The sequence below is a fragment of the Diospyros lotus genome, chromosome 2 (genome assembly GCF_014633365.1).
Source record: "Diospyros lotus cultivar Yz01 chromosome 2, ASM1463336v1, whole genome shotgun sequence".
NCBI lineage: Eukaryota > Viridiplantae > Streptophyta > Magnoliopsida > Ericales > Ebenaceae > Diospyros > Diospyros lotus.
In genome coordinates, this window is record NC_068339.1 from 22951520 (window position 1) to 22976874 (window position 25355).

General features: G+C 36.8%; 1 protein-coding gene across 1 annotated transcript in view; it reads right to left on the reverse strand.

The window, feature by feature from the left end:
- LOC127794392 (uncharacterized) overlaps positions 1-9513 on the reverse strand; it is a 48872-nt gene extending 39359 nt beyond the window's left edge. The window contains exon 1 of the mRNA XM_052325429.1: positions 7749-9513. Within this exon, the coding sequence (XP_052181389.1) occupies positions 7749-9228 (1480 nt within the window). The 5' untranslated portion in view covers positions 9229-9513. The remainder of the gene's footprint in view (positions 1-7748) is intronic.
- Positions 9514-25355: the final 15842 nt, after the last annotated feature.

Here is a 25355-nt window from a genome sequence, read left to right on the forward strand (position 1 = left end):
TATATGCAGAAAAACAGAAGATACATTTTACCTAATCTAATACAAATGTTACAACAACTTGAGTTATCAGTTCCGGGTCCTTTCCATGACAATCCACAAAACCGCATTTAAAACCCATCAAGAGCAATACGAATTCTTGGTAATGCCCTTCGGATTAACCAATGCACCTACAACCTTTCAAGCACTTATAAACCAAATATTTGATCCTTACCTACGCCAATTTATTTTGGTATTCTTTGATGACATTCGCATGTATAGCCCCACCTTCTCTAAACACCTAAAGCACTTAAGGACCACTCTACAAGTCCTCAGGTTCAATAAGTTGTACATTACGAAGTCTAAATGTGCATTTGCACAACCCCAAGTGTTGTACATTAAGAAGTCTAAATGTGCATTTGCACAACCCCAAGTGGAGAATCTTGGCCACATTATCTCTGGGGCAAGAGTGAGTACAGACCCCCAAAAGGTAGCAACCATGACTAATTGGCCAAGACTTGCCAATGTGAAAGCCTTGAGGGGATTTTTGGGCCTCACAGGGTACTATCGGAGGTTTGTATAAGATTATGGCATCATTAGCAAGCCATTGACAGGGTTGTTAAAGAAAGAGGGATTTCATTGGAGTGATAAGGCTGAGGAAGCTTTTTGAAAACTGAAAACAGCCATGAGTGAGGTACATACATTGAGTCTCCTTGATTTTAATCAACCATTTGTATTGGAGATAGATGCAAGTGATTTTAGAGTGGGAGCAGTTCTAATGCAGGAGGGCATACCCCTAGCTTTCATCAACTAGGCCTTGGCCCCTAAGCATATGGGTCTAAGTGTATATGACAAAGAACTACTGGTTGTCCTAATAGCAATAGAGAAGTAGAGACATTACTTAGAAGGGGGCCAGTTTATCATAAGGACGAATTATGAGAGCCTCAAGTTCCTGCTACAACAAAAACTTCATACCCATCTCCAGAGAAAAGGTATGTCAAAATTAATGGGGCTTGACTATGTTATTTAATACAGGAAAGGCTATGAGAACAAGGTTGTCAATGCTCTCTCTAGGCGCTTAGAGGATGGGGGGTCAGCTTCTATTACTACCTTGACAGCAAATTGGTTCATGGAAGTAACCTCCAGCTATAGTCAGGGCAGTGTTGTTAAAGGCGCGCCTAGGCACAAGGCCCCTCAAGGCGCAGCCATCTTGCCTTGCCATGCCCAGGCGAGGCAAGATCCAGCCAGGGGCGCCTAGACCCTTCAGGCGCACCTCCCTCAGGTGCACATCCATCAGGCGCAACTGAGTTTTCAGCATGCTTTATTTTTTAAACATTTTTTTATTAAAACTTAAAGAGAGAAAATAATAAAATACAATATTGAAAAGTCAACCAAAACTCAAAAATATCATGCTCTAGCTCATCTGATTTCTAGAAGGCCAAGAGACTACACCTCCAAGGCTTCAACTCTCTTATGCAGCACTCTCTTCTCTCACGCAACGCAGCAACTGCAACTCCTCAAGTTCTTCTCCAGTTCTCCAATTCTGATTGAGGTGCTTCATTGCTTCTCTAGGCCAAGGTAACATATCGACAATCCCTCCTTCTCCTCCTCCTTCTACTGCTTCTTCTCCTTCTCCTCCTTCTTGTCCCTCTTCTTCTTCTCCTTCTCCTTCTCCTCCTCCTCCTTCTGTTGTTTCTTCTTCTTCTCCTTCTCCTTCTCCTCCTTCTCCTTCTCCTCCCTCTCCTCCTCCTCCTCCTTCTCGTCCTTCTTCTTCTCCTTCTCGTTCTCCTTCTCCTCCTTCTCCTACTTCTCCTTCTCCTCCTTCTTCTCCTTCTCCTCCTCCTTCTCCTTCTTCTCTCTCCTCCTCCTCCTCCTTCTCCTTCTCGTCCTTCTTCTCCTTCTCCTTCTCCTTCTCCTTCTCCTCCTTCTCCTTCTCCTTCTTCTCTCTCCTCCTCCTCCTCCTCCTTCTCCTTCTCCTTCTCATCCTTCTTCTTCTCCTTCTCCTTCTCCTTCTTTTCCTTCTCCTTCTCCTCCTTCTTCTTCTCCTTCTACTTCTCCCCCTTCTTCTCCTTCTCCTTCTGCTTCTCCTCCTTCTTCTCCTCTCTCCTTCTTCTTCTGCTTCTCCTCCTCTCTCCTTCTCCTTCTCCTCCTTCTTCTCCTTCTCCTCCTCCTTCTCCTCCTTCTCCTCCTCTCTCCTCCTCCTTCTTCTCCTTCTTCTTCTTCTTCTCTTCTTCTTTTGCTATCCTCCTCCTTCTTCTTCTTCTTCTCTTCCTCTGCTTCTTCTTCTTCTTTCTTACACTTCTTCTTCTTCTTCTTCTTCTTCTTCTTCTTCTTCTTTCTTACACTTCTCCTTCTTCTCCTTCTTCTCCCTTCTCCTTCTTCTCCTTCTTCTCCTTCTTCTTCTTCTCCTTCTTCTCCTTCTTCTTCTTCTCCTTCTTCTCCTTCTGCTTCTCCCCCTTCTTCTCCTTCTCCTTCTGCTTCTCCTCCTTCTTCTCCTCTCTCCTTCTTCTTCTGCTTCTCCTCCTCTCTCCTTCTCCTCCTCCTCCTCCTTCTACTTCTCCTCCTCTCTCTTCCTCCTCCTCCTCCTCCTTCTTCTTCTCCTTCTTCTCTTCTTCTTTTGCTATCCTCCTCCTCCTCCTCCTCCTTCTTCTCCTCCTCCTCCTTCTTCTCTTCTTCTTTTGCTATCCTCCTCCTCCTCCTCCTATTATATAGAACTGCTAAACTTATATTCCTCTTCTGGCAGTATTTTTCAATCCTTAATCGAATCCTATGCTTGATTAGAATAGAAGTTTGATCTCTACTACTTCCATGGATTTCTTCTTTCCCCTCCCTGAAATTTTTTCTCTTCTCCTCCAATCTTCTACAATACTTCTTGTTGTCCTGCATCGGTTCTCCATTCCAGAAAATCCCACCGCTAATTAGAATTCTTTTTCAACCCCTCCCTTCCTTGGTTGAAATTCAGCCACTTATTGATCCATGCTTCTTTTCAGAATTTGTTTACAATGTTTTTTCAAATTTATGACTCCTTGCTTATGATGATTATGGCAGATATCCTAATCCTAATGGCATCTGATTCAAATGCTCCTAGTGGCTCCTCTGGCAGTGGTAGAAAAGATCCAGCATGGAAATATAACACACTGCCAAATCCAAAGGACATAAACTCTTTAAAATGTAATTGTTGTGGAAAAATAACGAAAGGAGGGGTTTACCAAGCTAAACAACACCTTGTTGGAGGGTATAGGAATGCCAAAGTTTGTCCAAAATGTCCTTCACATGTTAAAGAAGAAATTAGAGTGTATGTCGAAAAAGCTAGAAGAGAAGAACAATAGTGATGTTATACCAGATTTTGGCGACATTGATACCCTTGGAGATGATGATGATGATGATGATGAAGTGGTTTTTGAAAGAGGTGTTAAAAGGCCTGTGTCTTCAAGTTCAAGTCAAGGTTTAACTATGCAACAAAAAAAGCAAAGGATGAAAGGGCCTTTGGATTTGCTTTTGCCTCCTAAACCTAAAATGAGCACTGGGAAGCAAAGAACAATGAAGACCCATGTCAATAAAGAACTGAGGGAGAATGCTTGTGTTTGGTTTTCTAGATGGATGTATGAAGCTGGCTTGTCTTTCAATGTAGTCACGCATCCAAGTTTTAAGCCAATGATTGAGGCTATTGGTCAAGTTGGTCCAGGCATGAAACCTCCCAGTTATCATGAGGTGAGAGTTCCTTATCTTAAGAAGGAGTTGGTACGCACAAATGAAATTATGAAGAGTAATAAGGAGGATTGGCCTAAATATGGATGTTCCCTTATGTGTGATGGTTGGAAGGATAAGAGAGAGAGATCTTTGCTTAACTTTTTGGTAAATTGTCCAAAGGGAAGCATGTTCATTAGATCCATTGATACTTCCTCATATGCCAATGATGCTATTAAAATATTTCAATTACTTAACCAGTTTGTACAGGAAGTAGGTGAAGCAAATGTGGTTCAAGTTGTGACTGATAAGCTAATGTTTTAGCTGGTAAGTTTGCTATTTTTTAACTTTTACCTTTGAATGATGTTGATGTTGTTAGTTTAATGACAGATTTTTAACTTGTCTTATAGGAGACTTCTTAATGGCTAAGCGAAAGCACTTATATTGGACAACATGTGCTGCCCATTGCTTAGACCTAATGTTAGAAGATATTTTTAAACTTCCTATATTGAAGAAGACTTTTCAAAAAGCATGTGCAGTAAATGGATTCTTGGATAGCTCTACACAAGTGTTGAATATGATGAGAACATTCACAAAAAAGAGAGAGATGCTAAGACCTGGGAAAACAAGATTTGCTACGACTTTCCTCACCCTTTCAAGACTTCATAAACAAAAAGCCAACTTGAGGAAGATGTTCACTTCAAAAGAGTGGACTAACACAAAATTTGCAAGAGAAGCACGGGATAAGCTCGCATCTCAAACAGTGTTACAAGATTCATTTTGGAAAAATGTTATTTATGCTCTCAAGGTGTCAGGGCCACTTGTCAAGGTGCTTAGAGTGGTAGACAATGAGGATAAGCCTGCTATGCCTTATATTTATGAGGCTATGAATAGGGCAAAAGAACCCATTGCAAAATCTTTTGATGATGAAAGGAAATACAAGCAAATATTTGAAATCATTTATGGGAGGTGGAATATTCAATTGCATCATCCTCTACATGCAACCGGATATTACTTGAATCCAGAATTTTTTTTATTCAAATGCAAGCATTGGAGAAGATCAAGAGATTATTGATGGGTTGTATCAAACCATAGAGAGGTTGGTTCCCATTGCAGGGTGCAAGACAAAATTTCTAAAGAGCTAAGCTTGTATAAAAATGCTGAAGGGTTATTTGGAAAACAAATATGCATAAGAGGAAGGAATCAATTGGCACCAGGTAATATGGTTTTTTAATTAATAATCTAAGTAAGTCTAATCATTAGTCTACAACTAGCAATTTTTAATTACTGATTATGGTATATTTTTTCCTAGTTGAATGGTGGTCTCAATTTGGTACTACAACCCCTAATTTGCAAAAGTTTGCCATCAAGATATGTAGCCTCACTTGTAGCTCTTCAGGTTGTGAAAGGAATTGGAGTGTCTTTAAGCATGTAAAAGTGTTTTATCTTATTCTTAATATTCACTACTAAAGGTGTATGATTTCTTATTTCTTTAACTTACTGATTCTAATTTAATTATGACAGCTTCATAACAAAAAGAGAAATCGATTGGAGCAATTACGTCTCAATGATTTGGTATTTGTCAAGTATAATAGAGCTTTGAGACGTCGCTTCAGTTTGCATAAATCAATTGATCTAATTTCTTTAGATGAAGTTGATGAAAGTAATGAGTGGTTGCTTGGAACAATTGATAAATTTGGAGAGTCAGATGATGAGCTAGTACATGAAGATCATGATTTGACATGGGCTAATGTTGCTATGGCATCTGGTGTTGAAGAAGCTAATCATTCAACTAGATCAAAAGCGACTTCAAATTTGACAAGAGGGAGGGGGGACAAGGGCATCAACTTCAAATGCTCCAATGGATCTTGACAAGGAAGAAGAAGATGGAGAGGAAGATGATGTAGAAGAAGATATTGGAGATGATACTTCTGATGATGAAAATATGGATACATTTGATCTTGATGATGAGGATGATTTCTAGTTTATTATATATATCTAGTTAATCCTAATTAAAATTTAGCTATTTAGGACCTATTAATGGTTTAAGGTTAATCATTTAACTTTTTCTTTTAAGTTGACTGTTGACTTAAAGTCTTAAAACTAACATTTTTTTGTAGGTTTTGCTTAAGTTTAATGACATTTTTAGTACTATTTTGTTGTCTTTTAATTATATATGTCAAATACTAATTTTGTTTTTTATTTGTGGTGTTTAAATGTCAATTTATTTTTCTGATTTGTCGAAATATGGTGGGATTTAATTTGCTGAAATTTACAGGTATATTATGAAGTATATTTATGTTGTGATTTATTTAATATATGTTGAATTCTTGAATTTTTTGATAACATAAATGTTGATATGTGATTAGGATTTATTTTATGACTTATTATTCAATTAAGAAGTATATTTTTCTTTCTTCTTAGTCAGCATGTGCCTTGCACCTGCCAAGGGCGCGCCTCGCCTTGCGCCTTATGCCTCGGGCTCCAAGACCCTTTGCGCCTTAGTGCGCCGTGGGCCTTTAACAACACTGATTTTTATTTGAGGTCTCAATAAGTAAATGGCTTCCATTATTGACCTGCTAGGCATAAAATTAAATTGGTTTTCCAATACATTTGGTTTATTTCCTTAATCTTTGCTCAATTACCCTCTCCCTAAGTTTCATAAGTAGCTCATTAACTTATTTCTCTATAATTTCACCATTTTGAACATCTCCTTTAAATAGGCACTAAAGTGCTCTTTCTTTACTCTAGCATCCCTTCTTATTTAATGATCACATTAAATAATTTCATTAACCAAAAAATGCCTCTTTTCCCATGCATTTTCATGCAAACTTCATTGTTCAAAAAATATTCTTTTGAGATAAAGTTCATAAAATCATTTGAGCTCTAACAAAAAAAAGGTAAACCATGATGCAAGTGCATTTTAATCATTTTCAAATCAAACTTCATTACTTCAATTATTTACTTATCACAATAGACCATCAAAAATTAATCCGTACTACTAAGAAGGTTAGAACTTATTGCAAAGAATTAAGTCGTATGTTCATAACCTAAAATATGTATAAAAGGACAATACTTGGTTTGCAAAGAATCAATGCTGATAATATTAAACAACTCAAAAATGAAATTCTTCATCAACGAAGAATGCTTGGAAAATTTGTGTGATAATGTAATTAATTTACCATCTTTACAAATAAAGAAAAGCAACTAACACAACTCATTGTGATGGCACACTTAAAAAGCACATATATCCAGCTATACACATACATATAATAAAAACACATAAATCTATCAATAAAAAAAAAAAACACATAAATAGAAGCAGGAAGAATATAAATTAATTTACAACAACAAGAAGAAACACTCTTTTCTTTCAATAATTAATACAAGGAAAAGAAATGGGTCCAAATGTAAGAAGAAGATACTAATCACAACATGGATGTTTAAGTTAAAAAAGCAAGAGTTTACAAAAGCAGAAGAATATAACTTAATCTACAATGAGGAGAAGAAACACACTTCCCTACCAATAATTAATAAAAGGAGAAGAAGCATGTCATGAAAAACAAGATATAATGGTCAACAATGTTGATAGAGGTCCAAGTGAGCGAGGTAAATAATGATCACAACTTGTAACAGAAATCTATTTATCTTGAAGGGAATATCATGAATGATTGGATGCCAATGATGCTAGCAAAAGAGAAAGAAGACTCAACCATTTGTAAATGAATATTTTTCGCTCAAATTTCCTATTTGAAATGACTCTACTAAACTCAGTCCAAAAAATTTTCTTCTTGTAAATTACGCTCAGTCCAAAGATAATACATTTGTACAAAAATTACTGTGCTCTATAGTTAGTTCCACCTTCTACTATTATTTTTCTATTCCATAAATTTTTTTAAATAAAAAAAAGAGCAGGAAATGAATACATCAATTTTTAATTCATATTCCAGTTTGAGTCAAATGCCAACTTGTTAACATATTTTTTTCCCTAAATGCCAATTAAGAAAATTGCCAATCAATTACTCTTTAGGGAATAATAAGTAATTCTAATCAATCATCAATGGATAAAGAAAGATAAGGATTACCTCTTCGTTTGACCTCCACTGATGGTTCTGCTGTAGCCCGTCTCATCAGTTCCAGAGCCCCCTTAAAGTTCTTGTGTCTAAGCTCCATTTCAGCCCATTCACACCAAACACTAGCCAAATGATCAACAGCTTTGTAGTTTACCTGTACTGCCTTATCATATATCACTCTTGCATTGGCAATATCCTTGTGGGTCTCGTACAACTTTGCAAAAGCAACCCACAATGTATGAGGCTTCCCCACAGCTTTCATGGGATCAACAGTCCTCACTGCCTCAGTGTAAGTAAGAATCTGCCTCGTCGGATTACCTTCAAAAAGCTTTACTCGTCGATGCCACTGTTCTACATTATGTGGGTTTTGACGAAGAAGCACACTATTAGCCAGTTCTGGTCTCCTATCCATTAAATGTTCCAACCGTGCCAACCTCAAATCTACATCTTTATCATCACTCAACCAAAATCTTTTGAGCTTCTTCTCAAGCTTGGCTACGTCCAAACGGTCATCTTCTTCTTCGTCATCCTCCTCAGCATTTTCTTCACTGTTATCATCCTCTCCCTCACTTTCTTCTTCCATCTTTATAGCAAGCATACTCTCTTCAAACTGGGAATATGCATCAAAAATCACACTGAAATCCCGAACTGTTATAACTGTAGTCATCCCCTCCTCAAATATATCCCTTGCCTTCTCCACTAAGTTTCTCCTGATATAATAATCTGCAAGCGAAGTCCAAAGCCGGCCAACCTCATCTGTGAACTTCCTAATCCCTCCCCTGATTATCGCATCCACATTCAACCCTGAAACTTCCTTCGCATGCTGCGTGAGCAAATCACACAACTCGAGCCACAACCTATGCTTGGTCTTCCCCTTTATTGAATAAAACTGGTCATCATTCAGGACCCCTGCTAATCTCTCGGCTGCCTCTTGCCAAAGGTTCGAATTTACCAAAAACTCAAGAAAATCCTCTATATGAGTAGGATCATACTTCAAATACCGCCTATAAACCCTAAGTGAAGTCTCGATTGGGACGCCCTTTTGGCTGACAAACACCAAATAGGGCTCCCAAATCCGATCATGCTGCGTCACCGGCAACGCGCAGAGCGCCCGATCGAAGGAGCGGCGAGTCCGAGTGACCAGCTTTTGCTCCGTCAAGGTCAGCAAGTACATAATCCAAACCCGTGGCATTTTGTGCATTGTGACAAGTGCTCTCTCAAATGTGTTATTTAGGGTTTGGTACTGTGAGTGTGTGATGGGGAGGTTCCGTACAAGTTCGAGACGTTCACGGAGATAAGCGTACCATAATTTGTAGCTTCCCGGTAGGGCTTTGAGGGCTCGCTCGTAGATTATAGCTCGCTTCTTGAACGGCGCTTCGGTTCGAGCGACCAAGTATCGCCACCATAGTTTCAAGCTGAATGGATTGCGAAGGAGTTCTTCTTCGTATAACAAGTCGTCTTGACTTGGATAAAGTTCTTGTGGTATTGACATGAACAGTGAATTTGCAGGAAATTGAAGAGGAAAAGCTCAGAAAACAGTGTGGTTCTCCGAATCCGACAACTAAACCTCTTCTTTCCCCCCTTATTTCCGGTGATACTGCGGTGAAATGAATTTGGGAAACTCAAGCCGATCGGCGACTCGTTGGACTTAGTTGCAGAAACTCAAAGCAATCGGTGATTGGACGCCATGGTGATGATGGGGAAAACGGAATCCTTCGAAGGAGAAACACGAAGCAAGAAAGAGGGAAATCGTTCGAGTGATGCGATAGAAATCCCCTTTTCATTTTGATCCATGTTTTCGAGTTTTTAGCCATTTTTTATAATTTTTTAAAAACATATTACTTGGATACTTAATTTCAATATTTTACGTTATTTATATTAATATTACATACAATATAATATATTAATATATAATTATTATCTTAAATATTAAAATTAAATATCTAATTAGTATTTTCGACATATTTTTCACTCTATTTTGTTTCATGATCTCACAACTCCAAATTCGTGCCCTTGGCGGGATGGATTTGATTTAAGATTTTTCATTTAAATTCTTATTTCAGTTTTAAGTCTTTGTTTGTATTTTAAAAATTATATTCATTATTTTTATATTTTATAAAATTATATTATATTCTCCTTTAGATTAGTAACAAAAAATTTTGATGTAAGCAAAATACTTGATGAACAACCTAAAATGTGCTCAAATTAGGTTGATGATCTGTAAATTTAAGGATAGGGATAGTAATTTGGGTAAGATTGACCCAATTTGATTTGCCAAACTCATCCAATTAAGCATATTAAATGCATCTTCATCTTTCCCCAAGTTCACTGCTTTGGATCGGGGCTTCAATAAATTCACGAGCCCAGGACTGCATATTTGCCGGTGGAATATCAATTAATTCCTTTTGTGCTCTCATTGTCGTGTATTTGGCGATGGTCTATCATAGTCTATTTGATTGTCTTAAGTTTTTCGACCAACTTAGGATTAGACGAGTAATATCTAGAGGGATAAACCTACTCTTCAAGCAATAAGGGGAAGGGCGTTGAGGTTACTTGAAGAAAAAAGATTCTGACACAATTTATTACTCTTCAAAATGATCTTTCTTATGTGTTTCTAATTGCAAATGTTAATGTCGCATCTAAGGTCGCTCTTATTTAGATAATTAAGGTGTGGTCATTGATAAAGAATAATTTTTGTTCATTAATGGAGAACGATGTGGATATTCCTTTGCTTGAGAAATTGACCCTTCTTATTAACTGAGAAACTATGAATGACACTAAGATAAATGTAAAAAATAAAAAATAAAAATAGGTTGAATGGAAAATAAGAATTTTACATCAGACAAGACAAATAACTCTAATTTGAGATACGTGTCTGTGAAATTAAAGTCTTAGTTGAAGAATGAGAAGAAGAATGCCCAAGAAAGAGCAAAAAAAAAAAGGCTCTAGTGCATAGATTCTAGTTATTATTGATCTAACTTAATAATTTTCTCGCTTAGATTTGTGTTATTTTGTGTTTTTCATTATGGTTTGATTTTGTTTGTTTAGTGGTTGCTCGAAAAATGGTCTAGCATAAGATGTAAATGCTTTGTGTTATTTTTTCTTACCAAAAAAAAATACACAAATAGGTACATATGTAGAAGCATATAGGTACATATTTAGGCATATATATAGTATATATATACTTACGTATGTGTATCAACATGTGTACATATACATAAAAAATATATTGAAAAAATATTTGATTGATAGAATTTTATAACACCAAAACCTAGTATTTATTTATATAATAATATAGAATATAATATATATGCATACATATCACGTATATGTACTATTTACATATATATATACATACATGTACATACCTATATATATTTACATATTCATATATATATATATGTATATTTAAAAAACAAATTTGTTGGTAGAAGATGGATTGTTAAATGTAAATGTACATATTTACGTATGTATACGTGTGGCACCCTAACTTATAGGTTTGATCTCCTGCCCATGTCGAGCATTCCTTATCTTGCTTAACGCGGACGTCTCACTCCCAAATGAATTGAAGACAACACCTCTCACCCCCTGAACACTCCACTTGAACGCATGCCCTCCCCCACCCCTTAATACCCCCTACCTCCCTTGAACCCAATGATGAAACATGTAGCATTTAATATTTTTTAAAATATTATTATAATATATACAGTATCATAAATAAATTACAACTTAAGAATATTTTATAAAAAATAAATTTGATATATATTACTCATATCGAGCATTGTTTATGTTGCTCGAGCGAATGCGGACATTGACTTAAAATAAATGAATTATCATGAAAAATAATTATTAAAATTAAAATTTTTAATTTCAAAAGCTTTAATTTAATGGCAAAATTTAAATAAAAATTATAATTTCAATTAATAAAATAGTCACCTACCTAGTATTTATTTTATTTTGTTTAGATTTTAAAATAATTAAAAGGATTTTTTTGTGTTTTATTGTAATTTTTTCTCTATCAATAAAATTAGACTTCTTTTTTTAAAAACTCTCTTCAATTTTTATTTTTTTTAATGAGATTTTAAGCGTTGGCCAAACAATTTTTTTATTTAAATTTTCATCTTTCAACTCCCCCTATTCCTCTCCCCTAAAACACCACCCGACACCCTCTCACCCCCCCCCCCACACACGCGCGCGCGCGCGCGCGCCCGCGTGCGCAAACAACCCCCAAGCCCCTACCCTAAAATCAAAATAATTTCTAAGAATAAAATTAATGTGTAAGTTAACCCCACCCTCAAATCAATCTGCCCCTACCTTTTAAATAAAAAATCTCTTATATTAGCCGGCTCCACTCTTAAATTAGAATCCTTAATGTGTCAGTTGACCCCACTCTCAAATCAACCAGCCCCTACTCTTTCAAATCAAAACTCTCTTGTATTAGCTAGCCCCCACTCTTAAATCAGAATCCTTCCCCTTTTCAGTAAAATTATGTTAGGTGGCCCTTCACCCCCAAATCAAAATCTCTCTCAGTAAAATCATGTCTGCAGGCCCCACCCCCAAATTAGAAATCTCATCCCCCCATAAGTATTTAAATTTTAGTTTCCTCACAAAATTCCACTCCATTTAAACACCACATCCTTGAAGATTTCTCACTTTATTATTTTTATTGATTTTGATAATTTATTTTTCATCTTTTCTTACCTTAATATATTTCATTCTGTCACCACTTTTGGTATATTATTTATATTTTGTATTTTGTTTTCGCTCTTTTTTTGCTTAAATGACACTTGTTTATATTTAATTTTCATCGGCTTTAGAGTATTAATTTTCATCGACTTAGAAAATCATTAATTAACTAGCACATAATAAAAAGTTTTTATAAATTTTGCCTCCTTCATTTTGCCTAATAAACATTGTTATTTACTGGTAGTATTAAAATCCTACCGGTTAATTTATTTATATGTCTTGTGTTGTCCTAATATGTTATTTCTAACTAGAGCGTAACTTTATTTGTAGGGATGGAATCGCAAAGTTCTGATAATGTGTATCTTTCTCAAGTTTCCATTGGTCAAATTCCGAAAATTGGCCAGATATTTGAATCACATGAGGATGCGTACACTTTTTATAATGCATATGCACGAGAAGTAGGTTTTAGCACTCGAATCGCAAATAGCAAAAAAAATAAGAAAACAGGCGAAACCATATGAAAGTTATTTGTTTGCTCTAAGGAGGGAAAAACATATGAGACCTATCAGATAGGTCGCAAAAATGTTGTGCCACGGGTTGCCGAAAGAAATCGTGGACACACACGAATTAGGTGTAATTCTAGATTGTCAGTGGTGAAGCAACAAACTAGCAATAGTTAGGTGGTTGGACAATTTGTGGAGGAACATAACCATGGTCTAACTACTCCTAGTAGAGTACATTTGTTAAGATCATACCGAAATGTCTCAGCCACCAAAAAGGCACTTGCTCAACAATTTTCGGAAGCCAATATACCAACATGTCAACAATTGTGACTCATGGAGATAGAGTCAAGCGGTCCATCATCAATGGGTTGTACTGAGAGAGATATCAGGAATCATGAAAGAGATTTACATCAACAACAAATGGGTCATGATGCTGAAACACTAATCCAGCATTTCGCATTTGAGAGAAAAAAAATCTAAACTTTTTGTTTGATTATGATACGGACTCGGACAATAGGATGATTTGTTATTTTTGGGCTGATCTGAGTCAAGAAGATCATATTCCTTTGTAATATCCGGGAATTTCTCGAGGCTATAAATAGTATTTGATGAAGGGTATAACTGAAATTTTCAAAAAAAGAGGTTGTAGGATACACTATCACAGTTTAAAGCGACCAAATCGATCAGATAGAGTACTCCAAACCCTAGATGATTAAGGAAAATGGTATAGTAGGGATGAGTAATACGAGTTATGATTTTAGGTATCAAAAGAAGTGGGATCGGGAACAGTTTTCGGTACACCTGTCGACAGGGCTGAAAAAATCGAATCGACATAGGGAACATCCGAAAAGTCAACAGAGCATGCTGAGGACTAATATTTTACGCGTAGAACAATCCTTGAGCGAATTCGGGTTAAACAAAGAGATTTAAGGTCAAAATAAGCAACCGGGCTAAAGTATAATTTTTTAATTTTGCCCGAGAGAGGTCAAACGGATAATTTTTTGGAAGTTTCGAGGGTGAAATGAGAAGTACTAAACTTGTGGGCCTTAGTGGTATAATTGGAAAGATTAGGGGGTCAAGGAAATGGGCAAAAATCGAGATTGGAAGAAATTAGGGGGCTGAAGTGCAATTTATCAAACCTACAGTGTGAACACAACTACCAGAAAATGGGCGTCGCCTTCCACCGCACGTGGCCGCGATTTTCGGCGATGGGACGGCTGAGGGATAGCTGAGGAAGGTGGTATATGGCGTGGGGAAGTGTTGGGTGGTAGCCATTGGCCGAAAATGGTTGAGATTTGATTGGATTTAATGGTGGATGGGATCGGTGGTTTGACCGAATTTTTCAAGGAATCTTGTGCCTGATTTAGGGCTAGTTGAATCATTTGGAGGCTAGATCTTGGGCTTAAGGGATAAGAATAACTGGGATTTGATGGAACTTCGGGTCGAGAAAGAGTATAAAATGGGGGTTAATGGCCGAGAGTTTCAAAAATATAACGACCAAAATTGCTTTCATTTTTGCTTGAATCGAGCCTTAGGGATAAGGGGTTTTTCTTCTATGAGTTGTGGGGAGTGTTTCTAGATATTTTGAGAGCATTTGGTGTTCATTTGAAGCTGTTTTGAGTTTCGCCGGAGACGCGAGGCGGTCTACCACGCTGCACCTGCAATTGCCTGATCGGGGGCTTTTTCGGTGGTGTTTCGGCCTGGAACCGGTACCCCTAGGATCGACTGAAGAAAGACTTCAAGGGGGTACCATTTGTTTAGTCATCGGAGTCATCGGCGGCGACCAAAAATTTGGAGAAGAATGTGTGTAACACCCCGCCCTATACAGGCGTGTCACTATAAGGGTATCCCCAGGATTTCTTTTTTTTTTTTTCTCCAAGCTCATCACGCGCGGTGTGTCAAGAACAATCTTCACATGCAGATACAAACCCCGAGAACCCCAGCCTTGCCCGTTTAACTATTAAGATCAATAATCTTAAACTAAACGAGACTTAATACAACGCAGCGGATACATTAATATCAAAACACCATAGTCTTACATTGATTCCATAGCAAAGTACGTAATACAGATCAAAAGATAACATTATTAATATACAACTGTTCATTTACAACCTGAAATACATACTAAAGCCTCCAAACGTTACAACGACTAACAAACTAAGCACCATTGGCCCTCAACCGGCCACATCCTTGCCTTCGCAGCAGTCCCTGGTTGGAACATTAAACGTTCCAGGGGCATAGCCCAGGTTAGATGATAAACATCTAAGTGAAGGCATAAAATAGTTTATACAATGCATGATAGACACGAGCATGGCATACTTAGACAAACGAAAATATGCAAGACACGTCAAAAACGAAAATATGCAAGACACGTCAAACTTGAGAAATTTCCCTGACATACTTAATCCCCGGGTGCCCTACCGTGTCACTCGGTTACCAGTCCCGGATGCCCTACCGTGTCACCCGATCACCAGGACTAACCGTGTCCCATTCCCAAGAAGACCTCGTCCCGCCCCGTATGAACCCAACAATGCAATGAAACTTGACCCCAAACGATATGAAAATTCACACGCCATGTACCAACATTTTAAAGTAAATCAGTTAATGCAATGCAACGAATGTCGACATAGTGTTCATAAGTAAAAGCCTGATAAAACAATCTAAGTCTAGGAGGGCGAAACCGCTCGCTAGAACTCACCACAAGCATTTAAAAACACTTCCAAGACAAGGTAAAACTAGAATCAAACCACTCACCTCAAACGTATTCAGATTGCCTCGATCCTTGTGCAACGCCTCGATTTGCGTGCCAAATCCCAAATACTTATACTCAACCTCGAGCCACAATACTTCCTAAGCACCATATTTAATTAAGGAAGCATTAAAATCCATTTTTCTCAATTTTTTCATAATTTTCTCTATTTTCTCCCAATTTTCACCTCAATAATTCTAAAATAATTATTTCTTCAACTATTTTCCAAAATTTTTCAACACAATAAATTCTAAAATAATTTAATAAAAATACTGGAAGAAAATACCAGAAAAACCCTATCACACGCGCCCTCACGCACCTGGCGCGTGGAAGCTGGCGCGTGCAGCCACGCGCGTCGTCTTCTTCCTCAAGACCGGCCGGCGACGACCCCTCCGATGACCAATCTAAGCATACCCCATTCAAGCCTTCGATGAGTCGATCCCATTGGTGCCATTTTCTGGCCGAAAGGACGCCAGAAAAGCTGCCAAATCGGCAGTTGCAGGTCAGGCGAGGTGGACCGCCTCGCTTCTTCAAACAGCCTCCAAATGCACACCAAAGCTCACGAAACTCTCCAGAATCGCTCGCCTTGATGCAAGGATGAAAAGCCCCCTATTTACTCTCCTCGATTCATACCAAATCACGGCCTATTTTTTGTGCAAAGTTTCGGCTGAAACCCTAGGTATTTATAGTCGAATTCCGGCCAATTTCGGCCAATCAGCGGCCGAGGCTTGGCTTACAAGCTTCCTAGCACCGGATACTACCTTCCCCGAACCTCCCTCGGGTAAAATTAGAAAACTGCGCTTAGGCCCGACTGGTCAAATTGACCTTAAATCCATTTAATTCAACCTGAAATTGCTTAAGGGTTGTTCTACACGTTAAATACTAGTCCTTGACGCACTTCATTGACCTTCTGGACGTCTCCTACGTTGATTCGATTTTCTCAGTCTGGTTGACAACTGTACCGAAAACTGTTCCCGATCCAATCTCTTTCACCACTAAAAATCATAATTTAAATCACTCGTCGATATTATACAATTTTCTTTATTCGTCTAGGGTTCGGGGTACTCCCTCGAGCCACTTCGGTCTTTTAAGACTTCAACAATGTGTCCTTAAGCCTTATTCTTTTGATAATTCCATTTGTATCCTTCATCAAATATTACTTATGACCTCAAATCATTCCTGGGTATTACAAGGTGGTGCGTGGCTGCATACGCCACACTCCACTCGCACCCATGTGCTAGGCACGTGAGGGCATGTGACAAGGGCTATTTTTGTAATTTTTCTTCTAGTATTTTTCTTGATTTATTTTAGGATTTATCATGTTGAAAAATTAGGGAAAATGATTGAGGAGATAATTATTTTTGAATTATCGAGGTGAAAATTGGGAGAAAAGTAGAGAAAATTATGGAAAAATAGAGGAAAATGAATTTTGATGCTTCCTTAATTAAATTTGATGTTTAGGAAGTATCGTGACTCAAGGTTGAGTATAAGTTCAAGTGTTTGTGATTTCACACGCAAATCGAGATAGTACACAAAGATCGAGACAATCTGAATACGTTCAAGGTGAGTGGTTTGATTCTAGTCTTACCTTATCTTAAAAATGTGTTGGAGTGGGTTCAGGTGAGCAGTTTTACTCTCCCGAACTTAGGTTACAAGTGATTGAACCAATTCTAGTAGGTTGTTATATACCCTACAGAATTTGGGTTATTTTGCAAAGGCATTAATTTCTCTTATGTACTTGTGACATCATTTATATATTGAACATGTGATATTGTATCAACTGTTTTGGCTTATAAAATAGTCGGTGCATGGCGTGTGATTTTCATATATAATCGGGATGTTGATTTTTCGTGTCGTTGTTGTGTCCGTATGGGACGGGATGGGGTTTTCTTGAGAATGGGATAAGATTAATCTAGGTGAACGGGTGACATGGTAGGGCACTCGAGGATTAAGTATGAAGTATGTCACGGCAAGGTAAATCCCAAAGGTGTGTGGAATGGATTCTCCACATGAGGTTGAATATATCAAGGAGATTTCTCAAGTTAGACGTATTGTATGTTGTTGTTGTCTATTTATGCCATGCTCATATGTTTTTCGTGCATTCTGTAAACTATTTCATACCATCACTTAGATGTTTTATCATCTAACCTAGGTTATGCTCCTGGAACATTCAATGTTCCAACCAAGGACTGCTGCAAGAGCGAGGACATGGCCAGTTGAGGGCCAATGGTGTTTAGTTTGATAGTCGTTGTATCTTTTTGGAGGCTTTAGTATGTATTTCGGTGTATGTATGAACAATTGTATGATAATGTTGTTATTATTTGGTAGTCTGTATTACGTATTTTGTTGTGGAAAAACTATGTAAGAACCTCGGTGTTTAGGTGTTAATGTATCCGATGCGTTATAATATGTCTCATTTAGTTTTTAAGATTATTGGTCTTGATTAGTTAAACGGGCAAGGCTGGGGTTCTCGAGATTCTATCTGCATGTGAAGATTGTTTTTAAGATTATGGTATGTGTTAGGTGTTTTATTTGCATGTGAAGATTGTTCTTATGGCACCGTATGTGATGGACTTGAAAAGAAAAAGATTCCCGGAGATTCCCTTATAGTGACACGCCCGTGCGAGGTGGGGTGTTACAGCCTTCTTTAGCGATGTCGTGGTGTTCGATACAACCTACAACACCAATAAATACTCGATGATTTTTGCCCAATTTGTTGGTGTAAACCACCATAGCCAGACCATTATCTTTGGTTGTGGATTATTGAGTGATGAGACCACCGAATCATTTGTTTGGTTGTTCTCGAAATTTCTAGAAGCCATGCCAAATCAAACGGCCCCTACTGTTATAATCACTTATTAAGACGCTGCAATTTTAAAGGCAATCTTGATGGTGTTGCCATTCACTCTGCACCAATTTTGCCTGTGGCATATTTTGAACAAATTTTCAGAAAAAATCAACGCCATGTTGTAGAAAGAGCAATATCACAGGTTGGTGAATATCATTAAACAGTCTGAATCGCCTGAGGAGTTTGAACAACGATGGACTAAGATAATGGAGACCACCAATTTGGGCAGTAATGAATGGTTGATCGGCATGTATGAAATACGCAATCGATGCGTATTAGTGTATGTCAAACATGTATTCAATGGAGGAATGTCTAGCAGCCAAAGGGTTGAGAGTAGTCACTCATTTTTTAAGAGATATGTTAATAGAAATAACTCATTGATGGACTTTATCACACGTTTCAATAGGCCATTAGCTCATCAACGCCATGAGGAATTAGTTGCCAACCATATTGATCTCAGTGAACAACCGAGGCTGACATCTATTGTTATGATGGAGCAACAAATGGTATAGATATACAAGAAGCATATATTTGTGTTGTTCCAAAAGAAAATTGAGCAAATCAACTTATACATTTGTTCAAAGAAATCAAGCTCTGTAAATGCTAAAGTATACAGCGTTGAGCGTTTTGAGCAATGGAAGAATTTTGATAGGCATCGAGAGCTGACTTATTACCCAGAGTATGATTTCATATCATGCAGTTGTCAAATGTTTCAGTTCGACGGATCCATGTCAACACATGCTATGTTATTTGAAGAAAAAACAAATGTTGTTGTTACTGGAGAAATATATTTTATGGAGGTGGACAAAAAATGCAAAGATTGGACCCGTACATGAATCTTTAACTGGTTTATCAGCCGATGAGGGTTCTAGTCAATCATTAATGGCTAGGCATGGGTTACTATCACACAAGGCTTTGTTGTTGGTTGATGACTCGTCTTTAACAAATGCTCGCAACACCTTTCTATTGGATGAATTCGAACGTTTGCACATTAGGTTTAAAGATATTGACAACGGCAAAAATATCGAGATGAGTAGAAATAAGAGCAAAAGTCGCGAAAAGACCCAAGTAGTATGTGATCCGAATGTTGTTAGAATGAAAGGGTGTGGGAAACGATTAAAAAGTCATCGAAAGAAAATGCAGTGACGTCCCAATCTAGAAGAATTTGTAACATTAGTGGCCACGATAAAAAGGACTTGCCCGACGTTGCATGATAGGTAATGTATTTTTCATATTATTTCTTTGAACTAATTTAACTCATTTTACAAGTTGTATTACGCATCTCATATTACCATTCTTTTCAATCCTTTCAGGTCGGATGGGTTGGATGACCCATATCATCCTCAGTATTCTTTTGATGGAATGCAGAATGATGAGTTTATAAGTATTGCCAGTAGCAATTTATGATATTTCTCATATGAATTTCAATAATTATTTTTCGTGATGGTTCGTTTGTTTTAAATCGATGTCTGCATTCGCGTTGAATGACATAAACAATGCTCGATATGAGTAATATATCAAATTTGTCTTTTATAAAATATTTTTAAGTTATAATTTACTTACAACATTGTATAATAAATAAAAATACGATATTAAAATATACTATAATAATATTTAAAAAAAAATATTAAATGTGGCATGTTTCATCGTTGGGTTCAAGGGGGGTAGGGGTTGTGTTTAAGAGGGGTGGGGGTAAAAGGGTGCGTTCAAGGGGGGTGTTCAGGGGGTGGGGGATTGATTAGTGGTTAATTTTGTAAAAATTTTGTTATAATTATACCCTTCTTTTGATCTTAAAAATGGTTTAAATTAGATATTAATATATATTTTATGGTTATATGCAAGTTTAAATTGAAAAATGAATGAAATGAAATTTTAAAGTAAAATTTAATAATAATAATAATAATATATAAAATTATATATAATATATATACATCATTATATGCATGCATGTAATATATATATAATATAATCTAATATATATATGTGTCATGTGTAATACATATATATAATATATAATTTATTAATAACATTAAATTATTATTTTTTTTTTTTTAGGCATGAAGAATTCAAGCCCATGAAGAAATCAAGTCTATGAAGAATTCAAATCCATGAAGAAATCAAATCCATGAAGAAATCAAGCCCATGAAAAATTAAAGTCCATGAAGAATTCAAGCCCATGAAGAATTAAGGCCCAATTTGAGCAACCCATGGAAGATATTATTTGGAGAAGGCCCAAGGATTATTTTTAATCCTAATGAAGATTAAAAACCAATTTATAGAAATCTATTTTTATTTTTTATGTGAGAGCTTTATTATGTGTGTTTTTTAGCTAAAATCCATTTAACTATTAGGTGGATATTATAGCTAAAATCCATTTAACTTTATGAGTGCTTTATTAGGTATGTATTTTAGCTAAAATCCATTTAATATTAGGTGTGTATTATAGCTAAAATCCATTTAACTTTAAGTGTGTGAGTGCCCATTAGATATAATTATGTCTAATTGAATAATTGAAATTGTGTGGTTTGTATTGCATCTTGTGGCCTATAAATAGCTCACTTGATTGCATTTGTAAGTGTGATTATTATTCTTGAATAAAAGTTTAGTTATTTCCTTATAATTCTCTCTTTGAGAATTGTTCTTGTTCTTTCTCATTTTCTTTAGTACTTTCTCTTATAATCTTACTTTTTTCTTTCTTCTTTTAAATTCTTATGTCATTTATTATTACTTTATTATTCACCGCCTAAATGGCCGGTTAATTTGTGCCTTTAAATTTCTGCAATTTTAATTCTTGTCATTTAATTATCCACCGCCTAAATGGCCGGTTAGTTTATGCCTTTAAATTTCTGCAATTTTAATTCTTGTCATTTAATTATCCACCGCCTAAATGGCCGGTTAGTTTATGCCTTTAAATTTCTTGTCATTTAAATTCTGTTATTTAAATTACGTCATTTAAATTTATGTCAATTAACTTTCAAATAAAAATGAGTAGTTAAATCTAATCTTGGGTTAAGGCAAGGACAGTGTCCAACGCCAATGATTCCCAAAGAAAGTTGCGCTTTAAATAAGTAACATTAATTTAAATTTCAGTATGAGTGTGTATTAATTATTAAAAAATCACTAGGTTTGGATTGGAGCGTAAGCCTAACTTAGAGCTTTCATGCCATGTATGAGAGTTACTAGAACTGGAAACGCTATCATACCTAAACCCAGATGATTAATTTAGTTGTTTTGTGTATTAATTGCAATTGGATTTATGGTGGTTGCTTAAATTAGAATCTCGCATATCATGTATGGGGATTGCTTAACCTAGAACTATCATCATCTCTAATTGCATTTAATAACAAACCCTCATATCTGAAATTAAATTAATGTTGCTAATTTTTTATGCTAAAATTTGGGAATCAACGGGTTGGTACTGAAATTGTCTTAACTCAAGCACTATCCAAATTCATATTTTTACGTTTAATGTTTATTTCAATTTTTGCCTTACTTTATTTTCTAGTATCTGTTGTCTAAAAACAAAACCATAAAAAATCTTGTTGTCAATTTGTCCAAATGCGTGTGCGTGTGTGTGACATTCTTTTTCTTTTGCCATAAATAAATCTCTCAGTGGACGACCTGGATTCATCCAGAAAATATAAATTTAAATTTGGACTACAACTGCACTCGTACACTGGCGAGTATAAACCTCTCACTAAAATAAAAAAATATATAAAAGTTTTATTATGATTTGTTTTTATTGTGTTTTAATTGCAGGGTGAGAGTGCAGTCAGGGATGCTGTCTTCAATTCATTTGGGAGTGACACGTTCGCGTCAGGCAAAATAAGGAATGCTCAACGCAAGCAAGAAATCAAGCGTGCCCTAACTTATACTTGGACATATTGTACCCAACTTCTAATTTTGTACTAATTACACATCTCATTCTCCAATCGGCACGTAGCTTGCACTCATGCTATTGAGCGAATGTGAAGGTCTGGTTCTATCCTACGACACAAAAGGTTTTAAGCCAAACAAAATAAATATACACACACACACCTACACACCCATGAATAACTCTTTGGCCCATTCCATTGCCACCATGTCCGACAGTTTCGATGAGAGTAGAGATAAAAAATTTCATCACCCACCAAAAATTAACATTATCAAGAGGTTTTTAGCAAATACTTACGACGCTTTCGGGTGGTTGGGTTGGCGAAGTTGGCGGAGCTCATGGAGAGCTACCAGAGCTCCAACCACCCTATGGACTGCATTGTTTACGATCCCTTGCCTTGGGCTCTTGATGACTCCAAGAAGATGTGGTTGGTTAAAGTTGCCTTCTTTACTTAATCATACGTTGTCGACTATGCTTACCACAACTTACATGTGGGAGAACTGAAGCTTCATGTTTCACCTAGGTCTGAGTTTTTGGTCCTCGAATTGTCGTTGCTTCGAGCTTTGGACTTGTTAAGTTTTATCACTGGTGGTGAACCTTATCGTCGATATCCAGTGTCACTAGTGACAAACCTTGCTGACAGCTACTTTGAGCTTCGGTGTACAATCTCGCTTGTGCCAAGTAGTTGTCATCGAAGCCATCGGAAATGGTCTCGATGGCGAAGGAGTTGAAGGGGTAATCGACGGTGGCCTGGCTCATGGTTTTATTGAAGATGAAACGGGTGGTGACGAGGATGACTTTGGCGCCTTTACTTTACAAGTGCTTAAAGAATTGCAGCATCAGGTTGATGTGGCCTTGCAATGGCAGCGACAACACTAAGAGGTGAGCTTTCTCTCCAATGATTCTCTCCGCCATTGGTGGCATTTTTCTTCTCCAAAATCTTCATTGATGCTCTTTATTTTTTACTTTTCCACTTTTAGTTGTTGCTTTTAATTTTCATGTCAGACCATGTGCAAGTCACGCATTGTATTTTGAAAAATAAGGTGTGTAATTATTATAAAATTAAAAATTAAGGCACGTAATAGGTCTAAGTCTAAACAGGGGATGCCACATGGCCAAAATGGCAAAGTTGAAATTTAATTTTATAATAAAAGATAGAGTGAAAAAATAAAAGATTATAAAAAGATTAGAGAAATAAAAAAAATTAGAAAAAATGAGTGCTACAATCAGAATTGGAGGAAGCCAAGCTGTCGTAGGGTAGGCGTAATGAAACTGTAGAACAAAGGAGGCGAACATCACAGGAAAGAATGGAGCAGTAGCCCATGCAAGCATCGATTACACAATGGAAGCAAAATTGCACGAAAGCCGCAAGGCTAAAGGATGAGACGGACGCGAGCACAGAACTGATTCACACATATATGTTCTAGATCTTCAGGGAACATTAATATGTTATTTATCTTTTAGAGAGAGAACAATCAGTGACGACTGTGAGAGGGAACAACAACCTTTGGCAATGCTCAATCTTCGGGATTCACTAGCGAGGGAACTCTGGGATTCGGAAACGTAAAGAAGAAGAAGACTAAACTGAACATTGGATTGGTCGCCATAAACGCTTTTCCTACAATTTTTTGTAATTTGTAAAATGCCCCTGAAACGTTTCACACTTATAGAAATGACTCAAAAAACGTTCAGAGCCATCTTTGTTGTTTCCGTGCTTAACCTAAAGATAAGTTTTAGGGAAAAAAATGTTGATTCTCAAAAAAAGATATGTCCATACTTACGAAAAAATTTTAATGATAGGATTGAAATGCTTATACCCTTTTTTATTAGATGCATAGTCAATGAATATATATTTTTCAATTTTTGAATTTAATCTTGACCGAAAATTGCTAGGTATATAAACATAATACATGCATTTAAAAATTTTTAATAGAAGATCCGAGTTCAAACGAGATGTGGGAAATTTTTTTTAAAACAATTTAAAGATGTCTCAAACTTCAAAACCTATGTTGGTATTCTATTTATCAAATAAGATATTTAAGAATATGTATGGAAAACATAATATTTTTCTTTTAAAAAATTTCTCATTTAGTAATTTTTTGCTTCAAGTAGGAGTCTATTTTCTCATTTAGTAATTTCATTTTGTTGAGGTGTTTCTATGTGAAATGATGAACAATATATTTTTCTTTTAAAAAATTTCTCATACACTCATTAAAATATTCAATTTCATTATCAGCGTAAAGAATATCAATTTTTATTTGAAATTGATTTTCAATCATGTTGTAAAAATCTTTAAAAAATCGTTCAACTTTAAATTTTTTACTTAACAAATATACTCTACACAAACGTATATAATCACCTATAAAATTCACACATATATATTTAACATATATATTTTTGTTGTATCACCTATAGAAGATGGGATTTTTTTGAAGCAAAATAATACCTAAACAAGACTTTGCGGCAGTTTGCTTGAGGACGAATCATCACGATAGTGAGCTTTTAAGTGGCAAAATAGAGGCTTGCGGCAACGATAGGGCACATGGCAATGGCTTGCGACAACATGGCCTTGCAACAACGAGTGGCTGGTAGGAAAGAAAGGCTCGTGGCATGTAGAATTGAGCCCGAAGTCTTGCGGCAAGGAAGCCTCACGACAAGGAGGCTTGCAGCCATGGGAACCTAATGGCAAAGAGGCTTGCGGCGAAAGGAGTTGTGGCCATGGGAACCTCGCGACAAAGCTTGCGGCCAAGGGAGCCCACGGTAAGGAGGCTTAAGGCGAGCTTGTGGAAAGAAGGCTTGTGGTGAGCTTGTAGCAATGGGAGTTATGGCCAAGGGAGCCTCCCGGCAAGGAGGCTTGTGGCGAGCTTGCTGCAAAGGGAATTGTGGCCAAGGGAGCCTCGCGGCAAGGGCTTGCGAGTAAGGAAGCCTTGCGGCAACAAGACAAGGCATATGGTGTTAC